Source organism: Gavia stellata, chromosome 2 (assembly GCF_030936135.1).
Source record: "Gavia stellata isolate bGavSte3 chromosome 2, bGavSte3.hap2, whole genome shotgun sequence".
Lineage (NCBI taxonomy): Eukaryota > Metazoa > Chordata > Aves > Gaviiformes > Gaviidae > Gavia > Gavia stellata.
The window spans coordinates 62,680,944-62,702,737 of record NC_082595.1 but is presented as its reverse complement, the minus strand read 5'-3'; the positions used below and the strand labels follow the sequence as shown (position 1 = coordinate 62,702,737).

Genomic DNA, 21,794 nt, shown 5'->3' with positions numbered 1-21,794 from the left:
AGGCGGGTCACCTGGTCATAGAAGGAGATCAGGTTGGTCAAGCAGGACCTGCCTTTCATGAACCCGTGCTGGCTTGGCCTGATCCCTTGGTTATCCTGCATGCGAACAGCCTTATCCGCTCATGTCCCCTCTCTTGTACTTTATTTGGTTATGGAGCACAATTTCCAGCACCACTTGCAATAGTGCTGGGAACGATCTTCCCCAAAACCATTCTTGTTAGGAGGCTATCAATGCTTGTTAAAGGAGTTTTGGTCTAGTAAAGATCAACCAATGAGTATTATTTGATGGCAAGCAAAACGGACCCCAGTTTGGCATAAAAAAAATGCCTTGCTTATGTTGCAATAACAGAATGAGATCAAAGTCTTTGTTTCTTTACACTGCAAGCAGCCATCTTCAGCATAATTGCCTCTTTACAATAAAATTTTAAAAGCTTAAATATTACATTTCAATTAAATTGTAATTTCTATGGCAAAGCACCTGCCACTACAAGTTCAGAAAAACAAACAACTATGTAGCAGGCTCAACAGCATAGGAACCAGAATTGGAGAAATACGAGCAACATAAAGAAATTATGGCAAAGAAATGAGCCAAAACACAAGTGACACTCATAACAGAAGAGGAAGAACTGTGAAAGTGCAAATTAAAACACGGATGAACGCAAGGTTCAACATGTCTTATACTAAGTGCTTTGCTACCAAAAATGGACCAGATCTTTAAGAAAATATTTTCAATTGCATTTAAGGAGAAACTTTTAATTGCAAAAATTACAAGGTGAACGCAGATACTCAAGATTTCAGAGTAGGACCTGGCAGCAGCAGAAGCATTTAAATCTTCAAAACGGAGAGCTCTCTCATTACAGTGAAAAAAGCAAAAGCACATTTAGGCATTTCTAAATACCACAGGTTAAGTTTCCCACAAGAACCAAACACTTATGAAATACTGCAATAAAGTATCATATTTACTAGTTTTAATTATACAGTTTCCTTTCTTACCTTCCCGGCTTCGAGCCATTATTATTAGTTGGCAGATCACATTAATCATTTCTTGAAGTAGTGCAGGACTCTTTTTCAGGATAAACTGCTGATCTGCAAGACATAACTGGCTGCAATTACACTGCACTTCTATTAGGAGAAAAGGGGACAGTTTACATGAACTGGACATTTAATGGTGCATTCTTCATTTCTATTCATTCCTGTATTATTGAAAATACCACCTTATTCACATTGACACATCCATCCGTAACATTCCCTAACAAAACAGGAAAGAACAAGTGCTAAGAGGGAACACAAACTATGTGTACCAGACAAGCAGCTTCCACACCAAATGAAGTAGTTATTAGACCAATCTAAAAAAGCAACAGGATGACACAAACAATTTACTAGTCGTATTAAAATAGCATTAATTCTTCAGGTAATCACAGGTTAAAAAAAGGATTTCTAATTTTAAGTGAAACACCAATTCTGTGAAAAACATTATTTGTAAAGTACTAACTACTTTTGAATACAGATCTGTGAAGTTCTAAGTACAAACAGTAATTAAGTGGCAAGGAAGAGGAGGTATTTTTAGTGGCTATTTAAAACTGATCATTTTTCTTTTGAAAGAAACTGAAAAATTTGAACCAAAGTATTTTCATTGTTTGTTTGGTTTGAGTTTTTCTTTATTTGCATTAAAACAGAGAACATCAAGTTTGCTGGTCAGCCTAAGAAACCATGAGTTTCATGGTTGAAAGTTAAGAACTGCATTTAGAAACATTTCAGTTTGTGTATTTACAAGTATGAAAAATTGCAAAACGCAAAACTGAATTCATATGTAACTGATATTTTCAAGTTCTAATCTTGTCACCCTTGCTTTACATAGTCAGGGGAAAAAACTCCAAAAATAACCATGAATGGAAATGTTAGAGAGCAATATTATACTTCTCTTGTATTTGCTTTTCAGAGTAAAGAATCAACTTCCCATGTTTAACTTTTTCTTCTATTACAAAGAAGAAAAATTTAAAGTCACATTTACAGCCAAAAAGCATTAGAAACCTAGGATATTAGTATTACAGGGCTGTCAAGAGAATGAGAAAATGCTACGTAAATGTTTTAGAGAGTCATTAAAGTTGAAAAATTAAGTACACTGAATAGAGATTATTGAGCAGAGATCCATATAACTCCTTAATGGACAAAAAGTACGTTTATAAATACTGGAGCATGCAATGTGTTGCTCTGTTTCCAACAATATCCAATTAGGGGAAAAAACCATTACCTTCTTCAAGGACTTCAGGAACTTTCATCCTAGCAAGATGAGTCAACAGCAGAACTCTGGCTTTCAGGCTGTAAGGGCAGGTGAGTGGAGGTTCGTTCTTCTTTAAATTTATGCCACCAATTTCTCTGATTAGCTAAAAAAAAAATAGTTAAATACAAATAGCTGTTTTGGTGCTAAAGAGAAACCAATACAGGAGGAGAACAGTTTACAAGGAAAAAAGTTGCAGTCACAAAAGCAAGCCTTCAAGTAACTTTTCCCTGGTAAGTTCTGTAGAGATGAACATCAGTCATTTATTTATAACCCAGCTCCAAAAAGTATCTTTAAATGCCTTGTTTCAATGTGGGGTGAGGGGGGGAAGTAAAGATTTGCACAAGAAACTTGCCTTGAATAGTATTGAGTAAATTTGTAGTAATGGATAAATATTTTTAAAATCTGATTTTATTGCCAAGGTTTACTAGATTCAACCATATTTCTATGGTATTTATATTAAACTCAATATGCACAAGCAACAGTATCATCTTGAGACCTTTCACCCATCTAAGACCTAGCCAACTTCCTCAGAAATAGTCTCACGTATCACAGGAAGGAGGGTTATAAGCCTGAACTCCCTGGTAGGCTGAAGATCAAGTATTTTACCTTATTTATAAACAGCACCAACTTGAAAAAAGTGTGGTATTCTTTATTCAAGATGACCTATCTTGATCCTGACTAGACCAAGTTGCATAGTTCAAACAGGTGTCTCACCTGAATTTCTTGAAGATCCTGAAGGGAGAGGCTACAAAGCTGAGTAACAGAAGCTCATGGTTTATAAGAATCAATACATAGCCCAGAAGCTTCACTTTTTAGGTCAACAAGTCACCCGGTGAGAGACTGAGGTTCCAAAATCTCCAGCCACAAAAGGAAATTAGGACATCAACAGCCAGGCTACAGTGACCTTTGACCAGTCTTTCCCTACACTAACAAGAAGTTCCTTATAAGCACATCCTGGTGTAACACCAGACCAAGACAACTAAAACTTTGATAAGAAAACTTTTTATAAGAAGTATTGATACTGGTTTTATGATAAAACAGTGAAATAAAAATGGGAACAGTGATCATGGCCCAAAAAGCAGGATACACTAACAAAAATGATTAGCAATACCCTTCTGTATTGATGCTTTGGAGACTTGTACTGCCATACACCAAGGAAAAAAAGAACACTGATGACTGCAGCTTTAGAAATGGAACAAAATCCAATAATATATAAAATGCAAGGTCATGAACTTGTATACTAACAAGAACTGCAGCTTGAAGATGGGAGCTTGTTAGCTGGAAAACAGGGGTCAAGACAAGAGAAATCTGGAAAACAGCAATCCCACACTAGTTGTATTAAACTACCATGTGAAACAGCTGTGGAAAACAGTATGCTGAAAGTTATTCCCTGCAGAAATACAGGAATAGCAGTGCTACCAACTAAGGCACTGCTAAGACTTAACATGGAATACTGCGGACAATTCTGAGCAGACAAAATAAAAATAATGTAAAATTTAGAAATACATCAACTGGGGACAGTACCCTATTCAGCATGTAGGAGGATGAGGAAATTAAGAGCCTTTTGGGAAAGAGGATATTAAAAGACAGCAGCTTTTCTAGTTTAGCAAAATGAAGACCAACAAACAGGCTATTGCTTCTGTCTATAAATGCATTAAGGATACACACAGCAAGAATCATTTAGACTCAAGAATAATGATGACAAAAAACATGGATATAAATTGGTCACAAGACTCCTAACCACCAGAACAGCAAGTTCTGGAATAGCTTCTCAGTAGGATATGGTTACAGGAGGCTTGACTGCCTTTTAAATAAAGGATGATTAAATGTAAAGGGCTTGCACAATGCCAATGCTTGCAACAGCACAGGAGAAGAACTGACAATCAAGGTGATCTTTCCCAGTCATGTGCTCCCAAGCACAATGCCTGCTGAAAAACCTCACCTAACCACAATTCCAGGTCCTTCTCTTAAAGTCCACAAAATGATAAAGAATTTGTAAAAGAGACAAGGACAAGTAAAGAGGTATCTCAGTCTATTTTCTTTATGTTTAGGACATGAAAGTATGTTTACGACTTGAAAATTCAATTGTGTACATGCAAAGGTTAAATCTGTGAGACTATGCCCCCTCATTTTGCAAACTCAAGACATTTTAATTGGAGCATTTTGTATACTGTACTTTAAACTTCTTAAAGCCAAAGTGTTAGTTTCTCATAAATAAGACTTCCTAAAACTCTGCTAGCAATCATTACTTGCCACAGTATGCATTATGGCATCTCTGTTGGGAAGACTGAGTGGAAATTAAAATAAAAGGCAACCAGAAGGGAACTGACATTCATGGAGGAATCTTTATAATATTTAAAGAGATTATTAATTCAGACGTCAGATAATAATTTTATTTCACTATTAACATATTTAACCAGATCTGTGTTAATGATTTAAAAGAACTTTATCAAATGGCAATCACCTCCTTATTATCAATAATCAAAATTTATAAGGACTGACACCCAACCCAGCAGTCTATATACTAAATTGACTCCATTAAAGCTAAGCATTATCACCAATTAATGTTATCTTTAATTTTTTAAAAATGAAATCAAGTCTAGCTTCTAATTTCTATTTCCGAAGAGCTACAGTTGCATCTCAACAAAATTAATGCTTTGAGAACTTGAATTCTGTCATATGGTCAGCTAGAAGCGCCATCTCCCTCCCTCAAAGGGGTCAGTTATTCATAAAACATCTCTTGATATAACTAACCTGTGGTATCTGAATGTTGTCTGCTGGTCTGCTCGTAGCATCTTTATTGTACTGAGGATCAAATTCAGATGCCCCTGCTAAAACCATGATAAGCCCTGCAAAGATAATTGGAGGCAGACAGATAAAACGTCAGCAATATCCTATGCCACTGAGCGATTTCTTCAGAACCCTCAGCAATAAAACTTAGTCCCGCTCTTCGCCCAACAACCATGAATATCCATGTTCTCCATTTAGTGGATCAGTTACTACTGCCACAGGGCAAAAGGGGCAAGAACCAATACCTGGCACAAGACAAAAAGAGATCCCTCAAGGCTCCATTTTGCATGGCATGAAGTCCAGCATTTGATTCTAAAGAAGTTAGACTTCTTTAGGACTGGCAGATATCATTGCGCAGCAGTTTGACTACTTCTGCTCACAGAACCATTCCTCTCAGCAATTCACATGTCTGCAGCTGCACCACAATGTATGTACTGGAGGGGGAGGCGGGAAGGATAAAATTTCAACTCAATTTTCTCTTCTGTCAGCATCAGAAATCCACCAAAATTTCATCATTTAATTATTCGAAAAGCAGTTCAATAAACACCCCTGTAAACAAATCCCACGAAGATGACGGACTGCTCTTCTCCTAATGTGGTTAGGGAAATCCATACTACCTCAAAATATTCTGTTGTGTAATTAAGATGAAAGACCTACAAAATGGAGTATTTTCACCCCATTATGAGCTTTCTATGCATGAACATATTAGACACCTCAGCCATAGACAATGAGAGAAAGCTCACCCTATCATTTGCTCCAGTTAAAATAACTTTTTCAGCAATAGAATCACAGAATCGCAAAGGTTGGAAAAGACCTGTAAGATCATCAAGTCCAACCATCAACCAACAAAAACCACCATACCCATTAAACCGTGTCCCACAATGCTTCGTCCACATGTTCCTTGAACACCTCCAGGGATGGTGACTCCACCTCTTCCCTGGGCAGTTTATTCCAGTGTTTCACCATTCTCTCAGTAAAGAAATTTTTCCTAATATCGAGTCTAAACCTCCCCTGGCACAACTTGAGGCCATTTCCTCTTGTCCTGTCACTAGTCACTTGGGACAAGAGACCAACACCCACCTCTCTGCAACCCCCTTTCAGGTAGTTGTAGAGAGCGATGAGGTCTCCCCTCAGCCTCCTCTTCTCCACACTGAACAACCCCAGCTCCCTCAGCCGCTCCTCCTAAGACTTGTGCTCCAGACCCCTCACCAGCTTCATCGCCCTTCTCTGGACACGCTCCAGCACCTCTAAGTCCTTCTTGTAGTGAGGGGCCCAAAACTGAACACAGTATTCGAGGTGCGGCCTCACCAGCGCCGAGTACAGGAACTTAAATACAGTCCTTAAATAAGGCCACTTAAACTTATGGTTAACTTTTTAACCAATCTGTAGGAGAGACAAGGCAAGCCTCAAAGCTATGGTTCTTAGCAAGGTTCAACATGAAATAATCTACTGCTGCCAACAAGTTTGGAGAAAGAACAGGTTTGCAGTGATGTCCCTAAACTTCAAGGTGTCTCACCTGCTCTCCTGTTCCTCCTTTTACACCTAGCTGTTTGCAGAGGGAAAAAGCAGAGTATGACAAGGTGGAGCGCATAAACTCGTCTAAAATAACCCCACACACAAATCCATTTGTGCTGTGACTAGAAAGCTAATGTATTTCCGTACTCTTATCTCATAGACCTCTCAGATTATCTGTGAAGCATTTCTGATCAGCAGGAAAGGCATGCATCAAGAGTGGATGCTTCCAGCAATCTTCCAGCAAATCTAAAGCCAAACAATAGTGTAATTCAAAGGAGTACAAGAATGTACTTATGACCCCTTTTTTTCTTCTCAGTTGTTTTATTCTGCTTTTCAATTGCTCTGAGCATGCAATCTGGTAAAATCCAATCTAGAACTTATTAGTACCATGCTAATTCCTCAGGCCATGCCAGCCTCTAAACTGAAAGATCCAATTCTGCACCTGAGGATACTGTAGACCAAGATAAGTCCAACATAATGCATCTACAGATGTCCCCAGAATTTTATTTTTTTATTTCTTAGAAAGCAAGCAGACAAGAAAAAGAAGTGTATCAAAAACTATAAACAAGTAACATAATAACATGAAATTGATAGGGAGCATAATTTTTAAACAGGAATTTAGCTATAACTTATCAAGTAAGAATAGAGTATCAGTAACACTATTTCAATTTTTGGTGATATAAAAAAAATATGACAGCCCTTCCCTAAAAAATTCCCGAAGCCCATTTTATTACACTAACAGAAGAAAAACACACAGATACAGGCTGCGCTCCTAGGTGCCACGTAGTAACTCAGGACTACAGGCAGGTCAGCATCTGTTTTTCCCAACATACAATATCCTTCTTTTTTGTACAGACAGATGTAGATATAGTTCTATATGACTCCCTTCCCCAAATAGTTAAGTCTTCTTACAGAGTACTCTTCACCTGCAACAAAATGAAGTTTTAAAGAAAATTCTCAAAGAACCAGAAACATTATTTTAACTTAACAAAGGCTTATAAGACAGGAATATTTTAACATCAGCAGATTGACCTTTCAGATGAACATATCAACATTTCAAGATGCCTTTTACTTACGTTTCATGTCCATGTTCCGTGTTTTATAGACAAAATACGTATATATTTGAGTTGTCCGAATGAGAATCTGATCTCCACTATATCGTATTGATCGGTACCACCAGGAACCCTGAGATATTTAACAAGAACAAAATTATGTCAGCTACAATGAAGCATCTTAACAGCTATGCTGGATTGCCTTATATCTGTTCACAACCTGTTAACTCAGCCCAACTGATTTTACCTATGTTAAGGTAATTTTAAAAGCACACCAACATATTCATCTGAGAGAATCTAACGCCAAAATTTTTTAGATTATCTCTAGCTTAGAGAATCCCCACCAACACACGCACACATGCATATACACTGCTGTGTTTATTTTTGGTGTTGTTTTCTTGAATCCACTAAACAGTAAATCCACTTGATTTACCACTTTCTATATACGTGGTAACTCCTTACTGTGCAACACAGCATTCAAGTCAAATGCAGTTTAGGCAGACCAAGGTCAAAACAAGAACAAAATAAGAGATTTCCTTCATTGCAAAAAAATAATTTAAGTCACCTAATCAGAAAATGCTTTTCAGAAGGGGAATTTGGATGTGACCCAGTGTCCTTGCTGCAAATTTTCAGAATTAAGCCACACACCTTCAGGCTGAGAGAAAAAGTTTTCTAAACCTTCAGAAACACTCCAATAATTCCCTCATTAGCATTACACCAGTTACTTCAAATTATGGAACTCACTGTACGGTGATTATACTCTATAATACATTTTAAGAAAAAAGTGGTGTGGTGGGTTATAAACTGCAGTCTGCTCATTAAACTCCTCCATGTAAGCAAAGCTCACTAGCATGAGAAAAAACATCCAAGATAAACTTTACAATAGATTGAGATGTATCACAGGTGAAAAGTAACAAGCAGTAAAGTCGTAAGTGATGCTTACTACTATTAATTTAAAAGGCAATAGTGTAAATTCCTCTACCACAGCAAGAAGTCTGCAATTTACTTAATTATTTGTGAAATGCTATAGGACTGGCTTCTTAAAAAACCTTTTTTTTAAATTAGGTTTGATTCTTCCATGAATAGATGAACCCTGACACAAAATAGTACACAACTTTTTTTTTTTAAAGTTTTTCTGCAGAAATAGTTAAGATTGTAATCCCATAGCTATCAAATTTTTGTCTAAGTATAGGTACTGGAAGAAAAATATAGCTATAGCCAGTCCAAATACACATGAAAGAGGCTGCCCTAACTGCTTTTGCAGATACAGCTCGTCTCTCTTGCCTCATGTACAGAACATTATTTAGGTCAGGGGAGGTCTAGGAAGAACTACATATCAGTATTTTCCTTTTTTGTTGGTCTGTATTCAAAGGGTGCAAATAGGTATTTAAAATAAAGTAAGGCTATCTCAGATACAGGATGACTACACTGTAGTTAACTTTGGCTTCTTCATTGATTCATAAAAGAGAAACAGGCCCATTAAAGGCATGAATCATCTTGTATGTCTACTTTAGAATGAAATGATAAAATAACTTGCTCCATAAAAATGACTATTCCTCTTCACTGACTGTAAAAGAAATTTACAGTGACAAGTCTGAATGCAGAAGTCCACATCTGGTACAGGGGCAAGAAGAGGCAGATTATTTTTTGCTCAGCTTGGGACATTTCTTCATAACAACAGAAAGGATGTTTACTTTCACTTGAGCTATGATAAACCTGGAATAAATCACTAGAAGGAGATGTGTACAAAAAAGCACCAACAGACACTAACTGAAACCTAAAAGGAAAGACGGGAAAAATAGGTAGACATTGTACCCTGGCTTTTAGACTTCTTATTCAATGACTTGTTGAAATTGCCACATCTAATTTTCTCCACTGAATCTTCAATTATTCAGGAAGACTCTCTAAGAGAAGGGATAATGCCTGGCTGAGTCCCTGCACACAGAGATGTGAGCAGTTGCCAAGACCCCAGGACACCTTCTCAAATGAAAATCTTCCCAAGAGCATGAAGGTTTCTGGTTGTCTTTCTTCATGCCATACCACAAATGCACAATCACTGGATAAGGGACATTGTTCAAAAGCAATACTGTAGGGCACACCCAAGCCCTGAAATACCACTCGCCTAGCAACTGACTCCTCACACAAAGAAATGTCAAGGGCAGAGATCTCATGGTGTACGGAAGATCAATAAAAATTGAAGTTATGAAAACAAAGGAAGCCAGGAAAAACCAAAGCAACAAACTGTTCAACATGCAGTAATCATTCTAGTACCACCAGACAGACAACTCAGTAACACCACTGAATATACTTTTGAGTTCATCACATCATATTAATTTTCATGTGATGAATGACAGAAGGTACAAGACAAATTACATAACTCAGCCTCTAACTCTTGTGATATATAGTATTTTCCCTACAGCCCTCTCTCCATCATGGCACTGCTTTTTTTTTTTTTTTTTTTTTTTGGAAACTCTACAGCAGCTACACTTTTTCCATAATAAAAGGAAACACCCACATTAAAAAAGCTCACTCCCGGTCTCTCTCCATGAAAGGCAAGAATAAGCAATGCCATGTCTAAGACAGCTTTGTTTACAGCTTGGTTACAGACGGTAGAATATTAATCAAATAATACTTACCACAACAACTGGAAGAATAACCATAAATGCTAATCCATATACAAGCAAAACCTAAAGAAACATTATGAAACACAGCGCATTAGACACTGCAGTTACTTAATACCACTCTTGTTCAATCTTTATGCTAAAATACAGTCAAGTAGTATTACCACAAGCCTACTACAAATTAATGCAAGCTTACTGCATAATACCTGTCATTATTTCTGAAGAACAACTTACAAGCAATATAATCAGTTGGGTAGGGTTTAAATAAGGAGTATCAGTTTAGTTTAAGTAATCTTTTAAATCATCCACACATTGTCTCAGGTGGGTTTCTTTAATTAAAGAGTTGGCAGCTGCACTGTGATGTAGCGGACAGAGATGATTACTGCATTAAAAGAAATCAAGTGGGTAAGCCAAATACCTTGCAGGAACAAGTGCAACAGAAAGAACATTTAGACACTGTATGATTACAGCATCACTAGCAAACCAAAAATGGAACTACAGAAATCCAGCAAACAGTTCTGTATGTGTTTCCTTCCAACAGCAAACACACACTTTGTAGCAGCGGTGACCACAGTACCACCTCATTATCATTGCAATGAAATCCTTCCAAGTTTATTAATACTTTACTCTCAAAGGTTAGATTTAAGCTACTCTAACACTTTTGACTCCTGAAATTTGCTTCAAAAGATGCGCATTTGGACCAAAGTATTATTAACTACGTGTTTTAACTAAAATGCACAGTATTAAGCACAAACATTTTAAGGTGAACACTTGAAAGTTCATCTTAAAATCTTTAGCTAAGTAAGCTGACTCACCAAAATCGAATTTTTCTGATCCACAATCCAAGCTGGCAAAGCTATACCAAAGCTTGTAGCTGTAGGATGAAAGAAAAGAAATTCACTATAAAATATTAAAGAATTGTTTTAAAGTCACATTAAATCTAACAAACAAAACAACAAAACAACCAACCCACAAAAAATCCTCATGTTTATCACTTTAATAAGCAAAATTCTAACAAATTTAGCAAAATCAAAAAACAAATTAGAAATATATTCAAGGGTACAATAAAATAACAAGACTTACATGCAACATCTGAAATACCAAAGATTTTAGCTCAACATATTGCAGTGAAATAGATATGCAAGATTTATTAATATATAAAAACAGAGAAAGATTACACAGATGGAAAGACTTATGAGCTTTGCCTTGCAGAGTTTTCAGCAGTTTAAATACATATAGATCAGTAAATACATGAACTGCAAAAAAACTGTTTGAGCAAATGAATTCTATGGAAAAAGTTTTATTAGTTTGTAACTTTAGTAAAGTGTTCTAAGCTGTAAATCGTAAAAACAAAACCCTCTGCTAGATCAAATTTCTGTGTGATTGGCAAGAAAGAGAAAGAACACTTTTCAATTCAAAAGAAGTTAGGCTGCAGAAAACAGAAGACATGATTCTCTAACAGTAACATCTACAGTACACAGATCTGAATACAGAATAGCATAAAATAGCTTGTCTTCGGACACTTTAGCGGTAATAAATTGAACAGTGCAAATGCGACCTATCCCAACACTAGAAGTTCTAGGAAACCAAGAAAAGAAAAAAAATACTTTACAAATTTCTAGGGCCTGCTTAAAAAATACTAAACCAAAAACCATGCCTTCCTCAGTACTAGCAGGTATCCATAAGGAGTACCGCCTTACATAAGGACAGACTAGGATCCCCTATGTACTTAGATACTATTCTGATACTGTCTCCAACAGACTGTGATGGCCATCAATTCAGACAACCAGTTGTTATGCACAAGCCAAATGTGACTTCTATGTAATTAAGTTGGAAGCTACTACTTGTTGAGACTCAAATTAAACAACCGACCAGCTTGACCATATCTCAGGCTTAGGTGTTCAACAGAACACCCCAGTGAATTTACCACATTAAGTTATAGGAAATGCCCTGCTCTGGAGAAGAATCTGGAGGCACTTCCCTACATGTTAATGGTTATGGATTTTTAGAAGAATCTACTAAAAATGTAATGTATCTTTTACTGAGGGTATCAATTTCAGTTTCCCACAATATTTTTGACCTTTAGGATAGCAGCTTCAAACTGTTCCAGGAACAGAAGTAGCTCAGTACAAAGCTCTTTCTCTTCTGGTCTGAGAGTCTCCTTGCTCCCATCCATGCTCGCTGAGCTGAAGCACTAGCAAATGCCAAGGGGAAATAGTCTACTAAAACTGCCTTACATTATTAAAAGCATATCTTTTTACTCTCCAGGTCCCCTCAACAGCTTTTAAACACTCTCCAAATGATTTTGTACATTCAGCATTTTACTTTCAGTGAAGGAGCAAGTCATGCCGAAGACAAGAAAATCTTGTTTGCCTGCCTCTAACCTCCATGCTGCTTCAGTTGGGCAGAGAGGAATACTGCTTTTGCTGTTCCTTTGTGCTGGGCACAAAGGGTGGGATGAACCTTATCTAACTTGGTTAGACATGTCTAACACCAGATGTGCTTCACCTCATGCCAAAATACACCTCTATAAGGGACTGTCTCCATTCTTTGACTACACAGAACGAAAAAACTAGAGTACATGGCTTGGATACTGATTTTTACACTACAGGTGTATAAAAGAAGAGAAGATGAATTTCACTAAGTTAGAAAGCTCCTCACACTTCAGTGTAGACAAGGTTATAGAACAGATTATAGGTGATAGGAGAGAGAAAATTTCAGGCTTCTTCCCACACTTCAGGTGAAGCAATGATGAGAGACCTAGAAGCAAAGCAGAGAACTCCAATTCCCCCGTAGTCTGAGTTAGGTTTTCAGAAGAGGAGGAGACTTCACACTCACAGTACAAACTGCTGCCCTAGCAAAGAATCATTTCATTACACCCTTTGGGAATCCGGAGTCCCTTAAGTTTGTGAAAGCGATCTCTGAGCCAACCACACAAGGACTTCCATGCCTTTAAATTCTCAACTTTTGGCTGAGTTTTCTTTTGGAGTCGCAGCTTCAGGTCCATTCAAGGACAGTGACATACTGCCTAACTTGAAATCCTATGCCATGGCAACACTAAGTTAGTAGCTTGTGGATGCAAAAAAAACAGTTTAGCATCAGGAAAGGTCCTAGGTAAGCTATCTGTGCATGTGCCAGACTAAAATTTACAGTACCATTTTGCTGATATTGTGACAGCATTTCTGAAGCAAGATCTTACTTGTATTTTGCAGCAAGAGGGACAGAGTCCTCCTACTTGCCTTTCTAGGAAACCTGGAGAAGCCAGGAGCTGAAAGAAATTTGCTACGCAATAAAACACAGTGGTTAGAGAAACTGAACCACCGCCTTAGGCCATCAGAAATGCCTTTGTCAGACTATGATTTAGTTGGCACAGTTGTTTTTTTGAAGGGGGAGGGAAGACTATTTCTTTGAAACACTGGTTCAGGAGCTAAGGGGTGTCTTCCCTTTTAAAATTAATTTCCCATGTTGGACGGATATAATTCAGAAGAATTTCCACCACGCAGTTCCCTCATGTCATCCTGTAACTTCACAACTAAGCTACAAATTCCACTTACTACTGCCAAGCTGGCCTTAACTCATTCCATGTAGATATGTAGTATAATTCAGTCCTGCAAACTGCAGGGCATCAACAAGCAGATATCTACGGAGGCCTGTCCTAACAGATGGCAGGTTTCCTTTTTGCTTGTAATGAGTATCAAAAGCAGCTAGAAATACACAATATTCTTCTTCACAACTAGTCCACTTAAACAACAGTCACAAAGATGTTTTACAAGTGACTCATGCAACTGTAAATAGGAAGGGGGGGGCACGGGGGGCAGGATTTTGTTGACTTTCAGTCTTAAATTGTTTTAGTTTGGATCATCTACTGTAAAACTTTAATACACCACCATCAGGATAATTTTCATGTAGCTACCCGCCCAGGAACAATCTACCAGGCATAGGGATAATCACCAGTACTCCTCAAGATGAAGATGGCATAGAGGTACACTCAAACAGTACTGCTTCCAGCAAATGGAAAGTAGATGTGTATACAGTTATTTAAATACATACATATCCTCACGTACACCCCTTCAGAGTGTGTTTATTGCATTACGGCTAGTTGTTAATTTTTCAATACACATTTATAGTATCTGATCATAAATACTAAGCAATGTTTAAAATTGACAAATTTTCACTTTTATCTTTTAATATTGGCAAGTTTCTCTAGATACTTACTGAAGCTACTAAAAAATAGCCTTCTCTTTTTCCCCCCTTAAGAAGAAGTTTGAGAAACATGAAAGCAAACTCTTTCCTGCCTTTCCCTCCTACCACCACCCCAGAGACAGTTTCACAAGCAAAGAATTGATTGGATGCATTGATTCAAATCATAGGAAAAAAGTTATTCTAGATACATTAAGATCTGAGTGCTTCTCAAATGATCAGATATTACACAGCTCAATGCACAGAAATTAGAGGACTTCCGTCACTCATACCTTGTGGTCCATCTGGATTACCAAATTCTTCCCAATTTTTTCGTGATTCTTCATCAGTTAAGCTAGTTGCAAGAAGAGATATTAAGTTAATACAGAAGTAAAGAAATTTCTCTAGATCATTAACATAAGAAGCTTTAAAATGTTGCATTTATACTATCCTTCAAAGAAGGTTTGGCAAGCTAAACAGCTTCTGCTACTGTTTGTATGAAATCTCATATGAAACAATACTGCTGTATTCCTTCATGATATACAGGCAAATTCTTTTAGCACTCTGACAGTAAAAGGTATCAGACACAGAAGGTGCACCCTTGTACAAGAGATGGAACAATCACATCTCCCTTTCAGAGGAACCCATCAGCGAAGAGCACTTTCCAATGCCAGGTTTCAGCACAGCAAATTTTGAAACACAAAAGTTGAAAACATTATTTTTATGGAAGGAAGGTGAATATGCAAGATGAGTTGATATAGCAGAAGTTGTCCATATGGGCTTTTAACTCTCTTATTCTAGACTTTTAGCCTTTGATGGCATGTGTTTCTATGGTTTTTTTTTCCTGGAACTCCCTAGCTTCACATTTAAGAGAGAAATAAATTAAGACACCACCTCCTAAACCTTACAGTTTCTATGCCTGTTCTGTAATGACAGTTTCTTGGCAATAATATACCACCTCAAACAGAAACCCTGTTACTAGAAGGAAGAATACTGCTTTAGGAAACAGAACACCATGCATTCACTATGTGGAAGATTTTGTCTCACGAAGAAACCCAGTGAACAAGTCAGACATCTTCCGGTCATTTCTAAGTCTCACATTTGTTAACAAGCAGACTCATTGAATGGGTAGCTTTTGTAGTCTTCTAAGACAACATGGCTAAGGAACTTCACTGTCATTTACTTCATGATATGCTTCTGCCACAGCCTTTGCACTAGCATTTGAAGTATCAAACCATATCACCCAGCATTTGAGTCCTAGTTTGCAAAGCAAAGCAGCGAGATGTTTCAGGAGTTCAGAAAGCAGTATCAGAATATCCTATTGAGGAGACTTTCATAGTGATGCAGATGTGTTTAAGCAGAAGTATTATTTCAAAACTGCTTAAGTGAGCATGGTGTTGGTTCTCCTTCTCACCTCTCCCCAGCAGGACTCTCAAACAGTCAGTAAGGTGAACCACACAGACAACTGACTTAAAAGCAGAAATCACCGACTCGCTAGGTTCTCTGATGACGTGACTGACCCAATAAACCCCTACAATGGAAGAAGGCTCAGAGGGGATGGGCAAGGGTGATGTGCCATGAAGCTCAGACTGACCACAGTGACTTACCACAGCTATTGCAAAGAAGCTGACTCTGTCTCAACACAAAGGGGACCGGAGGGTGACCTTTGTTTTGGATAAATACCTACCAACAGCTGAGCAGATCAACTGGTAGTGTAAACATTTCTCCTTGAGTTCATTAAAAAAGTATGAATGTCTCCTCAAGTTTGCAAGACCAGCATGGGCAGAGTGCTCAGCCCAACATAAAGTATAAAAACTAGATGACTAGCAATAGAATTTTGAAGAGCTGGCTTCAACCCACACATGCCTTCTCAGCACCTGGGGATGCCCAGCATCATGACAGTGAGCTTATTAGAGAGACCAGTAATGCGAATCACATTGGTATTGTGATTGAACTGTGTATTAAAACTGCTATATTTGCCTAAGTCTAACTTACAAAATATACTAAAAACATAATACAAATGTATCACTCTGGTAAATCAGAAATCCCATGTAACATCAACTGTCTTCAGATACGCAAATTTGATATTAAACATTACATGCTCCACACATGGAATATCTAAAAAAACCTGGTCAGAGAGTATCGCCATCTGACAGATGATCATTTAGAGTGGAAAAAGAATATAAAGCTGTATTAACATTCCGTGTAAGAACAGCATTACAAAACCCAAACCCATATCTTGATTATGGCAAAAAAAAAGTCAATAAAAAGGAATTTCCCTTATACTGAATTCTAATATTACACATGATCTCTCAGATTAAAAAAGCTATAAGCAGAGTTAAGGCCAAAAAATACTCTGGAGGAAAAGGGTATTCAAGGATTCAGCTTTTAAGAACTACATAGGTAATATGAAACAGTCACCAGCTGAAAAATCAGGACTGCAAGGCTAGTGCAAGTGAGAAAGGACATGGGGGAGCTGAGAGAAAACTGAGTCAGAACCAGATAAAACATCTTTGTCACTAGATGGGAACAGAGCTAATATACTGTCTCTTACTCTTTGGCTTTATCACCAGGTGAAATGAACTGTATATTTATTTTCTAAGCAACACTTCAGAATTGCTGCGACAGGGCTGGTTGGTTAAAAACTGGAAAACCCATTTTGTTCTTTGTCATCTTTAAGATTTAATAGGTATCGCACTGGAAACACTTTTCATAGTTGTCATTGAAGTTTAATACAAAGATTTAACACCTTATAGTATTCTGACAGTCGCTAAACAGTTAAGTTATCCTTCCTAACTTGTACAGAGCAAGTATGCACTCAACTGAGACATGTTTTGACTTTCGTTACATATCTGAACACATTTTCCCTGGCTGCTTAGGTGATCCCTGCTATTACCTTAGAGGTTTCCCTCCCCATAATACCAAGTTCCCGTTTTTTGTAGGTAAAAAAGAAACTTACGCTGCATAAGCCTTAGCAATCCTCATGAACATAACTTCATCTCCTCCTTTATCTGGATGGTATTTTAACGATAGTGCACGGTACTGTTTCTTAATTTCCGATATACTTGCTCCCTTAAAAAGAAAAGTTTTGAGTTTATTAATAAATTCCTTAAATCAAATCCATTCTTCTATATCTGTATTCTAAAGCACACTGTGCAATATTTCTCTGAACCATTCATTGAACTAAATTCTTATGTTCTAATATGCTATGATCACGAAACTACGTATGTATTTCATGAAAACATGATTATTTTTCTAGTAACATTTTTATAACCATTACATTTTTAAAACAAGTTAGAAGTCATAGCCTAACAAAAAGATACTCAGATGGCTGGGTGTTTTTTTCTGGATTACCTTATTCATCCATCCATAGAAAAACAAAAAGTAAGGCTGCCTTATCTATTTGACAAATCTTATCTTTTCCTAAACATATTCATGAATATGAAGAATTCTCACTTGCAATATTCTTCTATTTAAGCAAAGAGTTCATAAATCAAGTATCATGGTTCACTTTCAGCTTCTAGGCAGAAATAAATCTGTCAGTCACCAAGAACAGTAGATTGCCCTGCAGCTTAAGAGTGCCTTTGACTAGAATCATCCTACCCATAAATTATTTCAAGCTTCTTGAACAAAGGAAATACATTACCTATACCTGACAAAGAGATCGATTTTTTATTCTACTACAGCACGCTGTTAAATGCCACTGACAAAACTCCCTGTGCATTAACTTTCAGGTTGGACTGTGAACTTCACTATTCAAGAAAACCCGCAAAATTTTATAGTAGCTTACTAGAAAACCTTTATCTGCAGTTTTCTGCTAAGTTTCACAGAACCACTACCATACAACTCTTCAACATTTTGTGGTGGAGAGGCCCAGCATGCTGAGCTTAACTGCATAATAAACACGCAAGAAGTTATTTAAAAATGATGGTACTGTTTCAATAAATTTAAACCAGAAATCAAACTACCCTGAGGCTTCAGTTGCTGTTAATTTATCTCTCTATATACAATGTGTCTATCATTTTCCACACTATTTTTCAACAGCATGCCTGCCTCCTTTAATGCACACGACAAAATTACACCATATTAAGTTAGACTTCAAGTAAAAACAGCCATTTCAAGACTAGATGAAGAATGCCAGATGAGTAGCAGAAGCTGGAAAGTGGAGAAAAAAAAAAATCAGGTTGCTGGAGAAGAGAAGGGTTTTCACAGCTCACGTGAATGTTGCCCGTAAAAAAAATTTCCAATTTTTTCCTCTCTCTGCCACAGAGGTTGCATGTGATCCCTGATAAGCTGATGACAAACTTTCCATCTACCATTAATTGCTTACTCCTCGTTTTCAAAAGCTAGGCTACAGAGGTTAGGCCTGACTTACAGAAACGTTTAGCAGTCTAGGACAGTTGGTGTCAGTCAGCACCCTGGCTTGGAACAGAGAACTTCCCTGTATTAACTACTTACAAAACAAAATTGAGGCCCCTAATTGTCTTACTTAAAGAATCCAAAATCATAATCACTTTTGAGCTTCATCTTTCTGCCGTGGATCCCACCTGTAAAATGGCAGTAAGGATACTTATTGAATAAATCAGTAATACTATTTGAGTGCCTTATGTATTAGTGATTTGAAGTGATGCACTCCAAAACCAGCTATTTTATGATCAAAACAAAGTGCTGATATTTTATATAAAATAAGGCGCATGTGTGTTATCTGACTGCATCCATGCTGTGGTTCTCCTCTGGAGAAAAAAAGCCTCTTGTTATAAGCTGATAGGCTAACATAAGATTAAAATAAAATAAAATTTAAAAAAAATCTTGGCCACAGGGTGAATGTAAAGAATTGTGTACCAAAACTTTCAAGTGCTTGCCTGCAACTCTTTATTTTGTTGATTGGGTTTTTTGTGTTTTTTGTTTTGTTTTTTAAAGCAACATTTCCATTACCTAACAACACTTCAACATCTGTATCAACATCTGTATCACTTCAATATTAGCAGGGCTGGCAAAAACTCTAAAGGTTCCTTCCACTTGAATGGTAACAGAAGCAAGCTGTTAACTTTTATGTAGTCCAAACTAAAAGTTTTTCAAGGGGATTTAACAGACATCGTCTGATAGCACTACAAAAAAATGCCACTCTGGAATCTTGGGACTCTATCTTGAAGCCTACTTCAATTGCTCTATCTTCACAGCAATCTCTTCATCCCCCTTGTAACATCTCTGGCTTTAATTCCACTTGTCCTTATGACAATATGCTCCATCCCTCTAACAGTTCTCAGAGCATTCCAGTATTGGTTTCTTTGCCTGGATAAGTTGCATGTGTCTTGAGCATGCATACAAGTTTTCATTAATAAACATTAACTTACAATTCACTACATACATACATTTTTCCCCTCAGGGTTGTTACTTGTAGAAAATTGCCAAAGATGACAGAAGAAAATCCTCTGTGACCTAATCCCTAGCCTGATTTGTTTAACCAAAGTTAACCAAGACATAGGAACATTTAAACTGCATGGTTCCGACAGATACCATTCAATGGTAAAAACGTATCTTGTTCCTGTGCATCAGTGAGAGAAGGCAAGTCAGCAATCAGTCATTCACAAAGGAACTGAGCAGAGGTTGAATTTAAATAACTTGCCTCCGCACATCACAGGCAGGTCTTGTTCTACCTGTCTAGCTAGAACCTGGCTAGAGTCTACTTATCTGCTATAATGGCCTTCATAGCATAGAAAAGTGATGCCTATCCTTACGCTGACAAGCCACATGACTAATGGCAAGAGATGTGTTTGTTAATGTTCATATACATATTAAGCTCTCCCACACTAACAATACACATCAAGTTTAATCAAAACAGGTACATTCAAAGTTCTTTCATATTCTTGTCCTGAGCTGTATCCACAGTGTATTAGACTGGAGAGTAAAACATACCTCAGACTTCAGAACTGAAAAGATGACTCTACTGTTATTCAGAAGAGGAGCTTTGTATCAGGAAATAATTGCCATAAGCAGAGAATTTGCTCAAGGTATTATGATTAAAATGAAGAAAAGAGTTTGACAAGACTAATTAAGTGTTTAAGAGATGCCCAGAAGGTCTATTTGCCTCCTCGGAATATATAACTTATGTCCATTTTGAATCAAACCTTCAATATAAAGGAAGCACTGCATCTGTTTTCCAGACAAACACTATGTCTTTTTTTTTTTTTCCAGTTTAATAAAGCAATTGGCGGGTATCACTATTTAGAATTTGTTGTTTGCATTCACAGATGCAGCTGAGATGCAAGGTAACCATTACTACATTAAAACATGCATCACCAACACCCTTTAGTGAAACCTTTCATTTACAAGAGAATTATTGCTGTACAACAACTGTAAATCAAATGAATCTATAGACTTGCTTATACAGTTTATTCAGCAGCATCCCTAAAAATGACTATTGAGAGGATTTTCACAGGGCATACAAAGCAGAAAGATTTTTTGTTTTCCTGTACCAAGCAAGGAAAACAACATCAGAGCAAGATTCTAAATAGATAAAAAATCCACCTCACTATATTAAGAAAGTGATGAGAATTTCGAACCAGTTAGATACGAAGTTATAAATTAGTACAGATAAAGGCAAAGAATACCTAACGACTAACTTTACAATATGCAGCAGCAACTTTCAGATGCCAAAAAAGAACAAAACCACTAGTTACATTCACTAAAGTTAACTTACTACATTTAAAAGAAGTCTTAAATTTGACATATAGACATAGAATACACAGTTATAGTAGTACAGACTAGTGAAAGATGCTATTACTTACAGGATCCAAATGTAAAACCTCATAAGGGTTGTATTCTTGATACTCTCGGTCCGTTTTGGAAACTTTATATGCAAGAAACAAAAATAATGCCCAGCCAGCAAGGAGGACTATTTTCCTGTTTGGAAGAAAGAATTTTTTAAATATACAAGTCCACTAGCTCTAGCATAATTCTACAAACAACATAAGAAGCCATTTGATATCAGTCTTCAAAAAACAATATTAAAATAGCGAGAAACACTAAAGCCATTTAAAGCAGGTATGAGTATTCCAGTTATAACACCACCTTTGACACAGATGAGACAGCTGCTCTGACTTCTAATTAATTTCTTTTCTCCTTTTTTTTTTTAAAAAAGAGGCAAGCCACTATCAGCAAAGACTCTTTCCCATCTTTAACTGTCCTCAGCAGGTATACAATAGTATTTCCTATTTTTAAAGGATGACTTTAACCTGATCCTAGACAAAGTCGATGTTAAAAAAACAAAAAGATGAAACAGATGCATAACAGACAGCAAAATATTTTGAGGGTGGGACTAATAAACAATGACCTGAAGGATATAAAGCCATCAACT

At 37.1% G+C, this 21,794-nt stretch overlaps 1 protein-coding gene across 3 annotated transcripts in view; it reads right to left on the bottom strand.

Annotated features, from left to right (window-relative positions):
- SEC63 (SEC63 homolog, protein translocation regulator) overlaps nt 1-21,794 on the bottom strand; it is a 64,585-nt gene that overhangs the window by 22,770 nt on the left and 20,021 nt on the right. For all 3 annotated transcript variants that reach the window (XM_059832503.1, XM_059832510.1, XM_059832496.1), the window contains exons 3-11: nt 21,226-21,340; nt 17,397-17,509; nt 14,731-14,792; nt 11,074-11,132; nt 10,274-10,324; nt 7,662-7,770; nt 5,035-5,129; nt 2,251-2,383; nt 993-1,085 (exon numbers count right to left, since the gene is read on the bottom strand). In XM_059832503.1, coding sequence (XP_059688486.1) covers nt 993-1,085; nt 2,251-2,383; nt 5,035-5,129; nt 7,662-7,770; nt 10,274-10,324; nt 11,074-11,132; nt 14,731-14,792; nt 17,397-17,509; nt 21,226-21,340 — 830 coding nt within the window. The remainder of the gene's footprint in view (nt 1-992; nt 1,086-2,250; nt 2,384-5,034; nt 5,130-7,661; nt 7,771-10,273; nt 10,325-11,073; nt 11,133-14,730; nt 14,793-17,396; nt 17,510-21,225; nt 21,341-21,794) is intronic.